The sequence below is a fragment of the Chrysemys picta genome, chromosome 9 (assembly GCF_011386835.1).
Source record: "Chrysemys picta bellii isolate R12L10 chromosome 9, ASM1138683v2, whole genome shotgun sequence".
NCBI lineage: Eukaryota > Metazoa > Chordata > Testudines > Emydidae > Chrysemys > Chrysemys picta.
The window spans coordinates 20,941,267-20,956,185 of NC_088799.1; the positions used below are offsets into that span (position 1 = coordinate 20,941,267).

Genomic DNA, 14,919 nt, shown 5'->3' on the forward strand with positions numbered 1-14,919 from the left:
CAGCAGATGAGCCTGGCCCATCGTCTCCTGGATCGACATCAAGCCCTGACGACCCCCCCAATAGTGTCATCATCATCGTAGACTAGCAAGAATATCCAGGATGAATGGTGAGTGATCGGGTTTACTGTTTTCCTTTTTTATTCTTTCATTCTTCCATCTCTCTCTCTTTTATGTAATTAAAAATACAGTACTGTAAAATTATATTTTGCATATGTACTCTATTATATACTGTACATTACTGTATACATTATACATATTACTGTACAGGGTTGTATACTGTACACAAAACCATGTATACTGTACTTTATGGGCGATTTAAGGGATTTTCAAGGGTAATTTTGACTATATGCGATTTTCGCCTTACGTGCTGACTTTAGAACCTAACCCCTGTGTAAGATGCGACTCCACTGTAATGGCATTGTGATGGGGTGGACTAGGCCTAGAGGCTCCCTGCTGGAGGCCTCAGTGTCCTGCCACACCCATCACAGGAAAAGAGCAACAGAGGAGCCCTCCAAACAGCCAATCAAAGAGGCAGCAGGGGAAGCTGCCAGTCAGGGTCCAGGAGGGCCATATAAAAGGAGTTGCAGAGCCAGAGACAGTCAGTTCCTTGCTGGAGCAGTGGGTCTCAACCAGGGGTACATCTACCCATGGGGTTATGCAGAGGTACATCAACTTATCTAGATATTTGTCTAGTTTTACAAGAGGCTACATAAAATACACTAGTTAAGTAAGTACAAACTAAAATTTCATACAGACAATGCTCTATGTACTTACATTTCAGTGTATAGTATAATATTTATATTCCAATTTGTTTATTTTATAATTTGTGGTAAAAATGAGAACATAAGCAATTTTTCAGTAACAGTGTGCTGTGATACTTTTGCATTTTTATGTCTGATTTTGTAAGCAAGTAATTTTTAAATGAGATGTAACTTGGGGGTGCTCAAGACAAATCAGACTCCTGAAAGGGGTACAGTAGCTTGGAAAGGTTGGGAGCCACTGAGCTAGAGGATGCAGATGGTGTTCCTGACTGGCCAAAAGGAACTGCAGCATCACGGACAGCTCAGTGTGGGCAGGGATTGGGGCAGCGAGGAAGAGCTCCTGGTTGGCTCACTAGCTACTGGGTCTGAACTTAGATGAGCCCTGAGGTAAGGGGGAAGTTTTGGCAAAGACTGGGGCCTGCAGGGAAGTGGCTCAGGGATTGAAAGCCATGTGGTTAAAGGGACATGGCGGTATATGGTTGCTATTCTTAGAGTCCCTGGGCTGGGACCAGGAGTAGTGGGTGGACCCGGATCTCCCCAACCCTCAACCCCCATAGGCCACTGGCCTACACTCGAACAGCGATTAAACCGCCAGAAGGGGAACAGGTCAACTTAGTGGCCCAGCTAGAGAGCTGGGGCCAGAGTAGACCAAGAGGGCGAAACCATTGCCTCCAGGGAAGAAGCCCTGGGGATATGCCCAATACCAGAGCTAGGACTATTTAAAGACCTCAGACAACCCCAACCAGAAGGGGTGCTTGCAAGAGGTGAGTGCCATGCCATTACAGGCATCCTTAACATTTGAATGAGAAAGATTTACCCTTGTGTGCTGCAAAAGGAAACTGTAGAGAGAGGTTCAAGTTGCAAAATTAGGACCTGAATCAAGATCAGGATTTCAAATACACCATGGGTAGAAGTATTGTGTAGGTCTGAGACCGGATTAACCCCCTCCCTGCACACACATATTGGATTCAAGGATTTTCATTCAGTCCAGTGTAAAGTCTGCTAAAAGGGGCCATTAGATGCGTCTAATTTTGAACACCATCAAAGTTTTAGGATGCTGGTTTGGTCCCACCTCCACGCCTGTTCCTATTACAGTAGTGCCCAGAGGCCCCACTAAGATTAAGGTTCCATTTTACTGGGAGTGGTACCAGCTTTTTGTAAGACACTGTTGGCCCCTAGGAGCTTACTGATCTAGGTTAAGAAAACTAAGTCAGTAGTTGTGTGTGTGTGGCTGTATGAACACACACTTTTTAGCAAAACTAGGGAGAAGTGGACCTTTCTAAAAAGCAAACAAATTACTTCCACTGCTGCTGCAGAATGTTCAGGGTCAATACACCTCCGATCTTAGCTTGGCAGTGACCTGACAATTCAAAGGCTGAAATTTACAGTCTTCCTGAAAAAGTTCTATGAATTACTTCATGACTATAGAATTCTTCACATGAAACAAAAATGTCAAACACGCACAAGGATTCAACAAGCTCTTTTGCACCAAATGCAAGTAAAACCCTTTCAGTTTTCACTTTCAGCGAGATCTACAACATAACTAGGAGCCAGAACCAGCAGAGGGAAAGCATTCCTATTCAACAATACTTGTAAATTATGCTTATTTATTTTTTTAGGACACAGCAAAACAGGGAGGTTGCTTTTGCTGCAACAAATTACAAGAGTATTTCAACATCTATTTGTTCTCCTATTCAACATATATATATGCACACACACACGGAAACCTATATATAAACAGACAAATATGTGCCATCTGACAATCTCCTGCCAAAAGCATCTTACCACAATATAATGTGCATACAATTTTTAAAAAATACCAATATACTCCAGTCTGCCACAAAGACTTCTACATCATTTTAAATGGAGCAATGTGATACTGTCATCTGATGTTTGAAGCCAGTCCTAGGGAAGCCTCACTACAACACAGTCGAGTAGGCAGGTGGTGGCGGCAGCAGCAGGAGCTGGAGAACTGGGGAGACACCAGCAGCTAAAGAGTAGGACTGATGTGCTGCCAGAAATGGGTACTAGACAGTTTCAGGTGGAAGAAGGGCTCACAGTCAGCAATGGCAAACATGGATGTGGGGGGAGATGGAAGTAGGCAACAGGATGGAGTAGTGAAAGAAATCCCAGGAAAGAGATGGGGGAAACAGAAATCTAGAAATGAGTAGAGAAAGGGACTTGTCTACCAGACACTATCACGCTAATGCTGTGAACTGGAAGAGTATTTTGAACATCGCCTCTGGGAGGCCAAAAGTAGATACTGATAATTCTGTGTGTGGAAAAAGGTAGTAGGCTATGATGTTACTGCCACATGCACACAAGCCATAGGTAGCAGGAGGCTGGTAGTCTTCTTGGAGCCTTATCTGCTGTGATCCTATCTATCTTGCTGTCGGTACTTCAAGGAATTAAATACCTCTTATTAGGTACTTCTATGGCCCTCATCTCTTACTATCTGTGCATTTAGCATACAAGACCTACTGGTCAAAATACTAAGCCAGCAGAGTTTTAACTGTTGGGAGACATGCTATCCCTTATTGTGCAATAAAAACCAAGCATTGGGTTAATCAAGTAGTCTAACACCCACTCAGGCAAGTGCTCAGACTTCCCTTATACTTAGATACCAGTCCTAGTGCTAGGCAATAGGTTCCATATGGATTCAATAGATGGATTAAATCAACACATTTAGTTCCTAGGCCCCCAAAACCCAAACAATGATTTGGAGTCATGCCCTTCATTTCACTCCTAAGCCCCACCCATTATTTAGCAAAGAATATACAACATAGGGAACAATGAGTGCCCTGCAGTAGAAGAAAATAACGCTTTCTTTAAACCTAGGACCAATTACATCCATAGTTGCCAAAGGTCCAGTGCAGTCCATTAAAGTGTCCCTTTAAAGTCCCTGGCACTACCAGCTGGAGGTGGCTGATTGACCTACATGGCCTGGTCAGTCTCTGCCCATTCTGTCACATGACCTTGTTGGCCAACCTGCCTGTGCCACTCAATCTCAGATTGTGCAATCAATCAGCTCCATGCTGTAACCCCCAAAAGCAGCCAGTTCAAGTCCCATCCATGGGCAGGAAACCCTGTTGTTTAGTCTTTCTGAACAATTTAGTCTTTCCCTTGCTACTGTGGGAGTATGCTGTGCAATACTGATAGATATAATGAAGCCAAAAAAGGCATTCCTACTGTAAAATCCTCACTGGTTTGGCTCCCACCCACACCCCATAGTAAAACAACAAATACAGAACAGCCCCTCTAGAGTTTTCTTTTATGGAGCAGAACTCCTAATTTGTCACTTTTTCTGAGAGGTAGCTGTGCTAGCAATACATTAACACGTCTTTTAAAAATGGCCACGAGTTTCCAAATATACTTGTAATTTCTCCCAGCCCACAGGGAGTGCCTGTATTTACTACCTTCTCACACACACACACACACACACACACATTCTTTCAAGTCATTCTTTGTTTCTAGCAGCATCACTGCTGCTCCTGGGTACAAAACTGGTTACATGAATTGGTGCTCAGACAGTCTGAGTGTGATGTAAACACTTTTTTGTCTCTCAGTTCATTGGGCTATTGAGTATGTCTCTTACTCTTGTCCCGCTACAAGAACGGTTTGCTTTATTTTATTTTTTTCATGGAGGAATCTGACAAACCAAGCAGTAGCTACTGTTTCTATTATATCTAAAGCTAGTAGAAGTGTGGAGGATTGCACTGGAGGAACAGGGTAAAGCAATAAGCAGAGAGTTACACATAGGCAAGAAAGGTCTCATTATTGTGTCAACATGATTTGTATACAACTCTCCTTTCATTGCTGTGAAGATCTCTACTATTGTGTGGTTATTACAATAGCTGTGTAACAATGTGTTTTTTTCTGGAAGGGGGGTTACAAGCATTCTTGTAATTTCACCTCTCACGTGAGACTATTCGTATACTAGTGGATCACTATAATAGGCTCAGCTGGAAAGACTATAAATTCAATCTCATAGCCTCTAATTGGAGTTTCTACTGTCGATGCACATACTATCTAATTTCTTGGTTGAGTGACTGGAGGCGTGAGTAAAGAATGGAAAGGAAAACATTTGACCTTACTTCCAGTTATACCTTCTGTCTAGTAGGGCTGTGCTAATAGATCTTGGATACCAGACTAGTGTCTGAATGCTTTTGTAGATTTTAAAATAATTTAAGGGCATTTCTATGCAGTTTTACTCATGGGCACCAGATCTCCATCTCCCAGGTATGGGAGGAGTAAAACTGTGGAAGCTTCCCTGTGCAGACTTCTAGCAAATTCTCCCATTGTAGACCATTAGCTCCCTGTGAAAGAAGCTGAAAAGTCAGCTCCCTAAATCCAGAAGACACCCAAGAGCTGTATAGATAGCTAATGATCCTCTGCAAGCCAGAGCCATCTCTGCAGAGATCCTGTTCTTCCATGCTACATCATAGCTGCCTGCCCTTTCGGTTGGCTCCCCTGATAACCATTTCTCTTCAGACTCACTTTAAAAAGTGTTGTTCTATTGCAACCAGGGCCCTTTGCTCAGAAGTTAATACATTTGAGGCTGCATTAACTTCTGATCAGATGCTCAACATACATGACTGGAAGTTGATGTATATCCCCTTCCTTGCCACACATCAATCCTGAATTTTTCATCCTTCTGCAGGATCCAGGGAATGAGGGAACCACACAGTAGAAAGACAGCTGACCCCTCACCTAGACACCCCACACCCAGGCAGTGAGAGATCTGTATGCAACTGGTGACTTCTACACACATCCTGGGGCTAGGGAGAGGAATGATTGAGCCTCCTGTAAATATTTTCTGTTTTATTTATAGGTCCCAAATCCTCAGCTACAACTGCAAGTAAGATGGAGGAGTGCAAAGATACCTCTGAGCCTCCTTTGTGTTCACCTGAGCCTGGGTTGATCCAATACCTGGCCAGTCCTCTAGTATAGATTAGAATAGCCCGAGGGGTGATCTACATTACCCCAACTGACAACGGAAGCACCAATAGTGATTTCTATGCCAGTACCAATAGGGGGAGGGGTTTAGGCACCACTATGCAAACTCTACATCGGTGGTTTTCAAACTGTAGGTTTTGTGACCCAGAAATGGGTCGTGCAATGGAACGGACTGGGTGGCAGTGGCTCTGGTCAGCACCGCCGACCAGGCCAGTAAAAGTCCTGTCGACGGTGCTGCCTGGCTAAGGCAGGCTAGTCCCTACCTGTTCCGACATCACACTGTGCCCCAGAAGTGGTCAGCAGCAAGTCGGAACCTAGGCAGGGGGGCCACAGGCAGGGCCGGCGCTTCCATTGCCTAGGACGCCAGGATTTGGGAGGGGCGGTGGGGGGGGGTCCCTTCCACACTCCGGGTCTTCGGCGGCAATTCTACGGTGGGTCTTTCACTCACTTCGGGACCCGCTGCCGAAGTGCCCTGAAGACCAGGAGCGCGGAAGCACCCCCGCCTAGGCGCCAAAAACCCTGGCGCTGCTCCTGGCCACAGGGCTCCATGCGCTGTACCCACCCCGAGCACTGTCTCCACACTTTAACATGTCTCTAAGGTTGAATTTGGGTCATTTATCTTGCAGGATGCTTAACCCTTTCTGGTCATGCATCACATTTTGTATAATATTTGCTGCAATTATATAACAGTGGTAGCAACAATGATTTGCATGGTCATATTCTAATCAGATAACCTCATAGGAGAGAGTGATTTTTATGAGCTTGCACTGTACAGATCTCTCTATACAGCATAAGACAATATAATTTTGGGTTTATACCTCAAAGGAGGTGTGCACGTGACTGCTGGGTAAATCCCGAGCTGAATCCTCACACACACAGCTGATTTCAGCCAGTGTCTGCAGCTGGGTGTGGCCTTACCTATGTATGTGCTACAGAAGGCTTGAGGGCCTGGCAGAGCAAGGACAGGATGAGGAAGCCCAGGCTGGTGGAACGGGTGGGCTCAGTGGGACCCCAGTACATCAGGTGGCATCCCAGACGGGGGATCCAACCTGCCACAATGGTATCAAATTAAATTAAATATCTGGAACCTTGCTATAAGTATCAGATGATGATCACTGTAGCTATTATCCCCTTTTTACAAGTAGGGATACTGAGACAGAGACTGGCTTGCCCAAGATCATATGACAAGTTAACAGAAAAACTAGAAATAGAGGCAACAAAATGGAGCTTTCTGAAGCAATCAGAAAAAGAACAGAATGTGAAGGAGTTTAAATAACTTGAAGCAAAGCAGAAAAAAAAGTTTCTTGTAAATAACTGAATTTGTCATGGACCATTCCACAGACTAAGAAGATTTATGTTTGAATCTCTTTGGACTACTTGGAACTGGCTGATCTGCACAGACCATGGATATGGCCCAGGAAGAAGCGTGTTTATATGCATGCATGCATGCATGCATGCATGCATGCCCAGGAAGCTTAAATCTCACCTTTGCATTCCCCTGATCTTAGTGATGCTCTGTACCAGGGTGATGCCTCTGAGGGCTGCTCTAGCTGCCAACAGCTCGAGGAGGCCAAAAGTGCAGCCAGGGATCAGTGGTATGTAGAGGTGTTCTGGCCACCCCTCCTTTTTCCTGCCACCAGCGAAGAGGAAGAGTGACATATGAGCCTCTACACTGGCTCACTGCAGGTTCACCTTTGCACCACACTAAGTATCTGGTCCCTTACATTGATAAAGTTGAGACACTAGGTTATATGGACGAAGCCTTACTTCATTCCTCAGAGATACAAGGGTTTGTGACTCATCTATGAGCTATAGACATAAATTGTAAGTAAATTCTACAGCACTAAGTTCATCTGTAGTCTTAAAAATATAAAGTTTCTGAAAAGTGTTAGTTATGAATGTGCTCTCTACAAGCAGATTTCCTCCATGTGCTGTAACTACTTTATTGCTGTAGAGAACCATAGTTCCACCTAATCCAACCCACAGCTACAGCAGCTGTGCTCAGCAGATATATCTATTTGTATGAGATTTCCTTAATTGAATACCAAGCAGTAGTGTTCTGTTAGCAAGAGTGAAAAGCCAGTTAGCAAATTTTAGAAGACATACTGGCTAACTGTTAAGCATATAAACAAGACTCAGTGAAGCCATTAAGGGGAAAATATAGGCAGTTAAAGTCACTGATGCCAAGAATTTAGATTCCCAATTCAAAGAGAGAGTGGATATTTATATCAATAGTTAATGTTATCAAAAGGGAATTGGAAGGGAGATAGGAAATGTTTCAAACTTTGAACCGATCCTTAACTAGTAAGAATTAGGAGGCGACTTTCAAGGGGGGGCAGATTACGCTTACTCTTTCTACTGTGGGGTTTCTTGCACTTTCCTCTGAAACATCTGGTCCTGGACACTGTCAGATAGGATACAGGACTGTAAGAACCACGGGTTGATTCAGTATGGTAGTGGCCATGTTCACTACTGTAGTGACCGTGTTCCTATGAACGATGAGGTTGATAACTGCTTTGTCCCAGCACAGTGTCTATAAGAGTTACTTATTGGAGACTTTCTAGGTGGAGGGGAGGAAGCAAAATGACAACATTTTAAGAGCACAGCAGAGCAGGAACTATAAGTGAGAAATTTAGAGACTGGTCAAAAGTGAAGGCTGAGAAGAATTCACGGTTCCCAAATTATAGCAAGGAAGTGAGGGGACTGCTAGGGTAGACTTTTCATGTGTGTTTCTGGAAGCATGGAGGCCCAACAGCCAATTATGGTTTCATATTTAAAAATAGATTGAGGAAGAATCCAGGTAACTGGAACCAATCTGGCAGGATGATCTTCTGCAAGCACCAGGAAGCCAATCCTCTCTCAGTCTCCCTCCCACATCCCCCAAGATCCTCCTGTGGTGCAACCCAGCCTTCTTGTTCCTTTTCCCTGGACACTACAATCTAGCTGGCTAGCACAGACAGCTGCTGCAGTCAGAGCATTTCTCAAACTCTACTTTTGTTTTGTTTTGTAACCTCATCCATCTTTACTACTCCATGGTTCTGATCACACCCTTTTTCTGCATCACAGCATCTATCCTGTTCCTCGTTCCCTCTCCTGGTGGCCATTACCCCTCTACAGTTCCCATCAGCTCTACCTCCTCCTCTTCATCCTGATCTCTCCCTTCCTCCCAGCAGCACAAATCCAGATCCCACAGTCACACCCTTCTCTGCCACCTCCTGCGCCACCTCTGGTGACCTATGCCTCAATCCTGGCCCTCCCTCCATCCTGGACCATCTCCAACTCCCACCCCTCCACCTCTCCCCTACTACTATTCCTAACCTCATGCCCATGCCCATCCCCCTCATCCTCCCTCACCCTTCCCTGCTGTCTCTGGAACACCCTTCCATCTCTTAAAAAAAAAATCACAGCCACATACACACACCCTCTTCATATCTGACTCCTCCAGCTCCTGGCTCTCACAGAGACCTGGATTCCTTCATCAGACACTGCATCTGTAGTTGCCCTCTCTTATTCAGGCCTCTCCTTCTCTTCCAGCCCTGGATCAGACCAGGAGGGTGGAGGGGTGGTTAGGCTTCTCCTCTCCCATTCCTGCGGCTTCCTTCCCTTTCCATTTCTCTCCTCGTTTAAATAACTCAGAACCCTAATCTTCGCTTGTCTCCATCTCCAAATTGCTGCCATCTACCAGCCACCCACTTATTCCCATCAGCCTTCCTCTCCTGGCTCTCTCTTCCTCTTGTTACCAATTCAGGTTCAATCTTACTTAGTAATTAAAGAGACCTTAGGTACCCAAACTTGATTAGTATTTATGAAATAATTCTTAGCACATAACAGGCATATATGTTATCGAAGCTTGCAGCCAATGACACGTATGACAGACTGATGACAGTCTAGTTTGACTCATTGCCCACAATTGGACCTTATGATAGGTACCTTGTTTACAGATTCATTTTAGGTTGTTTTCTCTTCTCATATATAAACATTTTTCACACATTTCATAAACTTCCAACTGAAAGATCAGCATCTGGCATTTATTGTTTGTGCTATTTATATATAGATGTAAATTTCCAATAAATACATTAAATCTGTCAACTTAACATTCGTAAGTGTGGTTAGTATATTCCTTGAAAAACGTATGGTAAAGTTATTTTATATCTTTTACAAACAGGCATTTTTTCCCTTCCCACAGTAGTCTAACAGCATTCTCAAAGCACCTTGGGATCTTGGTGTACTTAGTAGGTCTTAGGCCTAAAAGAAGAAGTTCTCACCAGTCGATACTCTCCTCACATATCATCTGTGACCTCAGCTTCCATGTTGATGACCCATCCGACCCCTTAGCTGCATTTTTCCTCACCCACATGTTTTAAGATGACCTGCAGCCCTGGTTCAGCTCTCCCACTGTCCTTGGGCCCTCACCAAGCACTGCACTTTCTCTGACCTCTGTTGCCAAGTTCTTCCTCTCTGACCTTCACCAGTTATCTTTCACCACCACCCACGCACGTACACACACTTACATGCACCCTGTAACTTAGCCTATGACTTTCAGTCCACCAACACAGATGACTTTGTCTGCTCTCAGCCCTCTCCTCCTTTCTTCTATTCACACGGTTGTTGATTTTCTCCATGCTTCACTCTCCTATACCCTTGACACTTTTACCCATCTTACCAGGGCCGGCTCCAGCTTTTTTGCCGCCCCAAGTAGCGAAGCGGGGGGGGCGGGGGGGGGGGAAGATAAAGCCGATTGGCGGCACTTTGGCGGCAGCTCAATTGTGCCACTTCATTCTTCTGCAGCAATTCGGCGGCGGGTCCTTCACTCCCTCTCTTCCTCTTCGGCGGCAGTTCAAAGAGGAAGAGAGGGACTCACCACCAAATTCCCACCGAAAACCCAGACGTGCCACCCCCTTCCATTGGCCGCCCCAAGCACCTGCTTCCTTCGCTGGTGCCTGGAGCTGGCCCTGACTGAGGGACCCACCGCCAAATTGCTGAAGACCCGGACGTGCCACCTCTTTCCATTGGCCACCCCAAGCACCTGCTTCCTTCGCTGGTGCCTGGAGCCGGCCCTGCGACTTGCCCATTGTAAGGTCTGTTCTGCCAACTGCCAGCCCTGGATCACTCCCTTTATCCACTTCCTCCACTTTTGCCCTTACCCTGTGGAACATCTGCAGCAGAAATCCTGTGACCAGGCTGACTTCCTCCACTATAAATTTGCTCTCTCCTCTTTCATTTCTGCCATCTTCCTACCTGAAGTTCTCTACTTCTGCAAGTTAATTGAATCCCATACTTACAACACCAGCTGTCTTCTCACCAACTCCAAGGAGTGAGTCAAACCCTCCCCACCTTCTTTCTCCACTTCTCTCTCTGCACAGGACCTTGCCAAGAGAAAATTTGCCGTACATTACCTTCCCTCTCCCAATTTCTCTCTCCCCCCCCCTTCTCCTCCTAAAATTCTTTCCTGCTTCTCCAGTCACAGACAGAAGTTTCTCATCTGCTCTCCTCTTCTAACCCCTCTATATGCTCCAGAGATTCCATCCCATCTTCTGATCTCCCTCATGCCACACTCATTCCTTTCCTTACTCTTCTCAATCTCTCATTCTCCTGCGGCTCTTATGACTCACAATACAAGCATGTGTTAATCTTTCAATCAAAAACAAAAACCACCCTTCAGCCCATTTGACTCTCCAACTATTCCACCTTCCTACTCCCTTTTGCCTCTAAGGCCTGGTCTACACTAGGCGTTTATGTCGAAGTTAGCGCCGTTACATCGAATTAACCCTGCACCCGTCCACACTGCGATGCTATTTAGTTCGACATAGAGGTCTCTTTAATTCGACTTCTGTACTCCTCCCCGACGAGGGGAGTAGCGCCAAATTCGACATGGCCATGTCGAATTAGGCTAGGTGTGGATGGAAATCGACGCTAATAGCTCCGGGAGCTATCCCACAGTGCACCACTCTGTTGACGCTCTGGACAGCAGTGCGAGCTCGTATGCTCTGACCAGCCACACAGGAAAAGCCCCGGGAAAATTTGAATTGGAATTCCTTTTCCTGTCTGGCCAGTTTGAATCTCATTTCCTGTCTGGACATCGTGGCGAGCACAGCAGCACTGGCAACGATGCAGAGCTCTCCAGCAGTGATGGCCGTGCAGTCTGTGAATAGAAAGAGGGCCCCAGCATGGACTGATCGGGAAGTCTTGGATCTCATCGCTGTGTGGGGCGATGAGTCCGTGCTTTCCGAGCTGCGATCCAAAAGACGGAATGCAAAGATCTACGAGAAGATCTCTAAAGACATGGCAGAGAGAGGATACAGCCGGGATGCAACGCAGTGCCGCGTGAAAATCAAGGAGCTGAGACAAGGCTACCAGAAGACCAAAGAGGCAAACGGACGCTCCGGATCCCATCCCCAGACATCCCGTTTCTATGAGGCACTGCATTCCATCCTCGGTGCGGCCGCCACCACTACCCCACCAGTGACCGTGGACTCTGAGGATGGGGTAGTGTCCACGGCCGGTTCCTCGGACATGTTAGGGGACGTGGAAGATGAGGAAGGAGATGAGGAGGGCGAGGCAGTCGGCAGCGCTCACAACGCTGATTTCCCCGACAGCCAGGATCTCTTCATCACCCTTACAGAGATCCCCTACGAAGCGTCCCCAGCCATTACCCCGGACACAGAATCTGGTGAAGGATCAGCCAGTAAGTGTTGTAAACATCTAAACATTTATTTTTAACAAAACAGGAATATTAACAATTTAAAGAATGGGTTGTTCATGATTAGTGTGCCCTATGCGCTTAACGGTTTAGTCATGGGCAGTGCAAGTTTTGAAAAAAAATCTAGCAATGTCCGGTTTTCAGTGATTGTCCTGCACAAGCCGCTCTACTGTTTATTCCCTGCTACTGCAGCTACAGTAAAATGCGGTCTATATGTCCGGGGATAGAGCAGTAGTCCTCCTGGGATATCTCCACGAAGCTCTCCTGGAGGTAACTTGAAAGCCGTTCCATGAGGTTCCTGGGGAGAGCGGCCTTATTGGGTCCTCCGAAGTACGAGACGTTGCCGCGCCACGAGACTATCACGTACTCGGGAATCATTGCTCTGCATAGCAGGGCGGCATACGGCCCTGGTCTTTGGAGGCTTTCCCGGAGCATTCTCTGTCTGTCGCTCTCAGAGATCCTCATCAGGGTGATGTCGCCCATGGTGACCTGCTTTTAATTAGGTAGGGGAATGTTAGTGTTGGGACTGCTTTCCCGTTCCTTGACAGAACTGTAACCGCTGGTTTTTAGCCACGCGGTGGAGGCGGGAGAGGGGCAGCCGAAAGGGATCGTTCCCGGGGACAGCCGCGAGGGGGTGGGACAGGGGCAGAGTTCCCGCTTGCCGGATTGCTGGCTGCAGGAACTGACATAGCTTTAAATGTGAAATGAGGCCAGTGGTAATCTAAAAGTTTTAAACTGCCACAAGTGTACGGCTTACCATGTCTGCCTGCAACAGAAATTCCGTTGTGCTGCCCCGCTTCTCAAATGTGCTGTGCAAGACCCCAGGCACTGAATGCGAAGGCCGAAAATTCGACCTTGTGCTGAGTGCGCATGTGATAGGTGCTGTGCATGGTCTTGTTCACAGAGAAAGACTATGTTCTTTGTTCACAACTACATTTTTCTTTCTGAGGAATTCACTCCCTTTTTCCCATTTCCACAGCCCCATCTGTGACTGTCTCACAACCTAGCCTGGAATCACACTCCCAGAGGCTAGCGCGGATTAGGCGTAGGAAGAGGAGGACACGGGAGGACATGTTCTCTGAGCTTATGGCCTGTTCCCAAGCCCAGGCAGCACAGCAGACCCAGTGGCGGGAGAACTTGACCCGAATGCACCAAGCCAACATGGATCGGGAGGAGAGGTGGCGGCAGGAAGACCAGCAGGCGACTCAAACGCTGCTTGGACTACTGAGGGAGCAAACGGACACGCTCCGGCGCCTTGTGGATGTTCTGCAGGAACGGAGGCAGGAGGACAGAGCCCCGCTGCAGTCCATCTATAACCGCCCTCCCCTGCCACCAAGTCCCATACCCACCTCACCCAAAGTGCAAAGAAGGAGAGGCGGCAGAGTCCCTGCTAACTCTCACTCCACCCCTGCAGAGAGCTCTAGTAGCAGAAGGCTCTCATTTCCCAAAATTTGAACAGTTCTTTCCTTCCCGCCTGACACAAGCCCCCGTCCAAGTTTCACCTCCCAATGCCATGTGTAGTTGATAATAAAAAATATGTTTCTGTAAACTACTGTTTCAATCATGTTCTTTTGGAGGAGGATGGGAAAGGGGGTTGGTAATTGGACAGGACAGTCACCTTTGGCAGGGTACATAGTCGGGGGCAGGCACAGCAGCAGGGCACATACACAGTGCAGTGATGCAGTGACTAGTTACCCTGGTTAGTCTGGGAGGTTGTTTTCATGTTATGTGGTGGGGGGTGGGTTGCTCTGTGACTTTGTGGCAGGGGAGGGCAGTTACAGATCTTAAGCGGCGGTCCTTAGGCAGGATCACAGAGCCACACAGCAGGGGATCTGTAACCGTCCTCCCCCTGCCACAAAGTCACATAGACCCCCCCATACACACAGTCCCGATCAGGAGGGGTGACAGGCTCCGTTGAAACAACCATCCCACTGCAGCGGAGCCTGTCAATCCTTGAGTTTAGAAGCTGCATTCGCGTCACTACACTACACCCGCTCTGCACCACAGTCTGCGTCCCAGTTTTAAAAAATTCCCGCGAAAACAGTATTAAAGAAAACGGTGTGCTTTAACAAAGTTGAACTATTTTTATTTCGCAACGTGTGTTGGAAGGGGGGTGAAGGGGGTATGTAACTGGATAGGATAGTCAACATTACCTGGGTAAAGAAACGGGGGCAGGTTTAGCTTCTCAGTACACAAACTTTAAAGTCACAGGTTACCCTGCTCACTGAGGAACTTTGCTTTCAAAGCCTCCCGGATGCACAGCGCGTCCCGCTGGTCTCTTCTAATCGCCCGGCTGTCTGGCTGTGAGTAATCAGCAGCCAGGCTATTTTCCTCAACCTCCCACCCCGCCATAAAGGTCTCCCCCTTGCTCTCACAGAGATTGTGGAGCACACAGCAAGCTGCTATAACAATGGGGATATTGGTTTCGCTGAGATCACAGCGAGTCAGTAAGCTTCTCCATCTCCCCTTGAGACGGCCAAAAGCACACTCCACCACCATTCT

At 46.9% G+C, this 14,919-nt stretch overlaps 1 protein-coding gene and 1 long non-coding RNA gene across 2 annotated transcripts in view; one reads left to right on the top strand and one right to left on the bottom strand.

Moving 5' to 3' along the window:
• LOC135973565 (uncharacterized) overlaps positions 1–14,919 on the bottom strand; it is an 87,639-nt gene that overhangs the window by 13,112 nt on the left and 59,608 nt on the right. The gene's annotated exons all lie outside the window — the stretch shown is intronic.
• On the top strand, positions 11,430–13,966 carry LOC135973649 (uncharacterized). Its single transcript, XM_065557837.1, has 2 exons — positions 11,430–12,402; positions 13,397–13,966. Exons 1-2 carry the CDS (start codon positions 11,826–11,828, stop codon positions 13,870–13,872), a joined length of 1,053 nt encoding a protein of 350 aa, XP_065413909.1. The 5' UTR covers positions 11,430–11,825; the 3' UTR covers positions 13,873–13,966.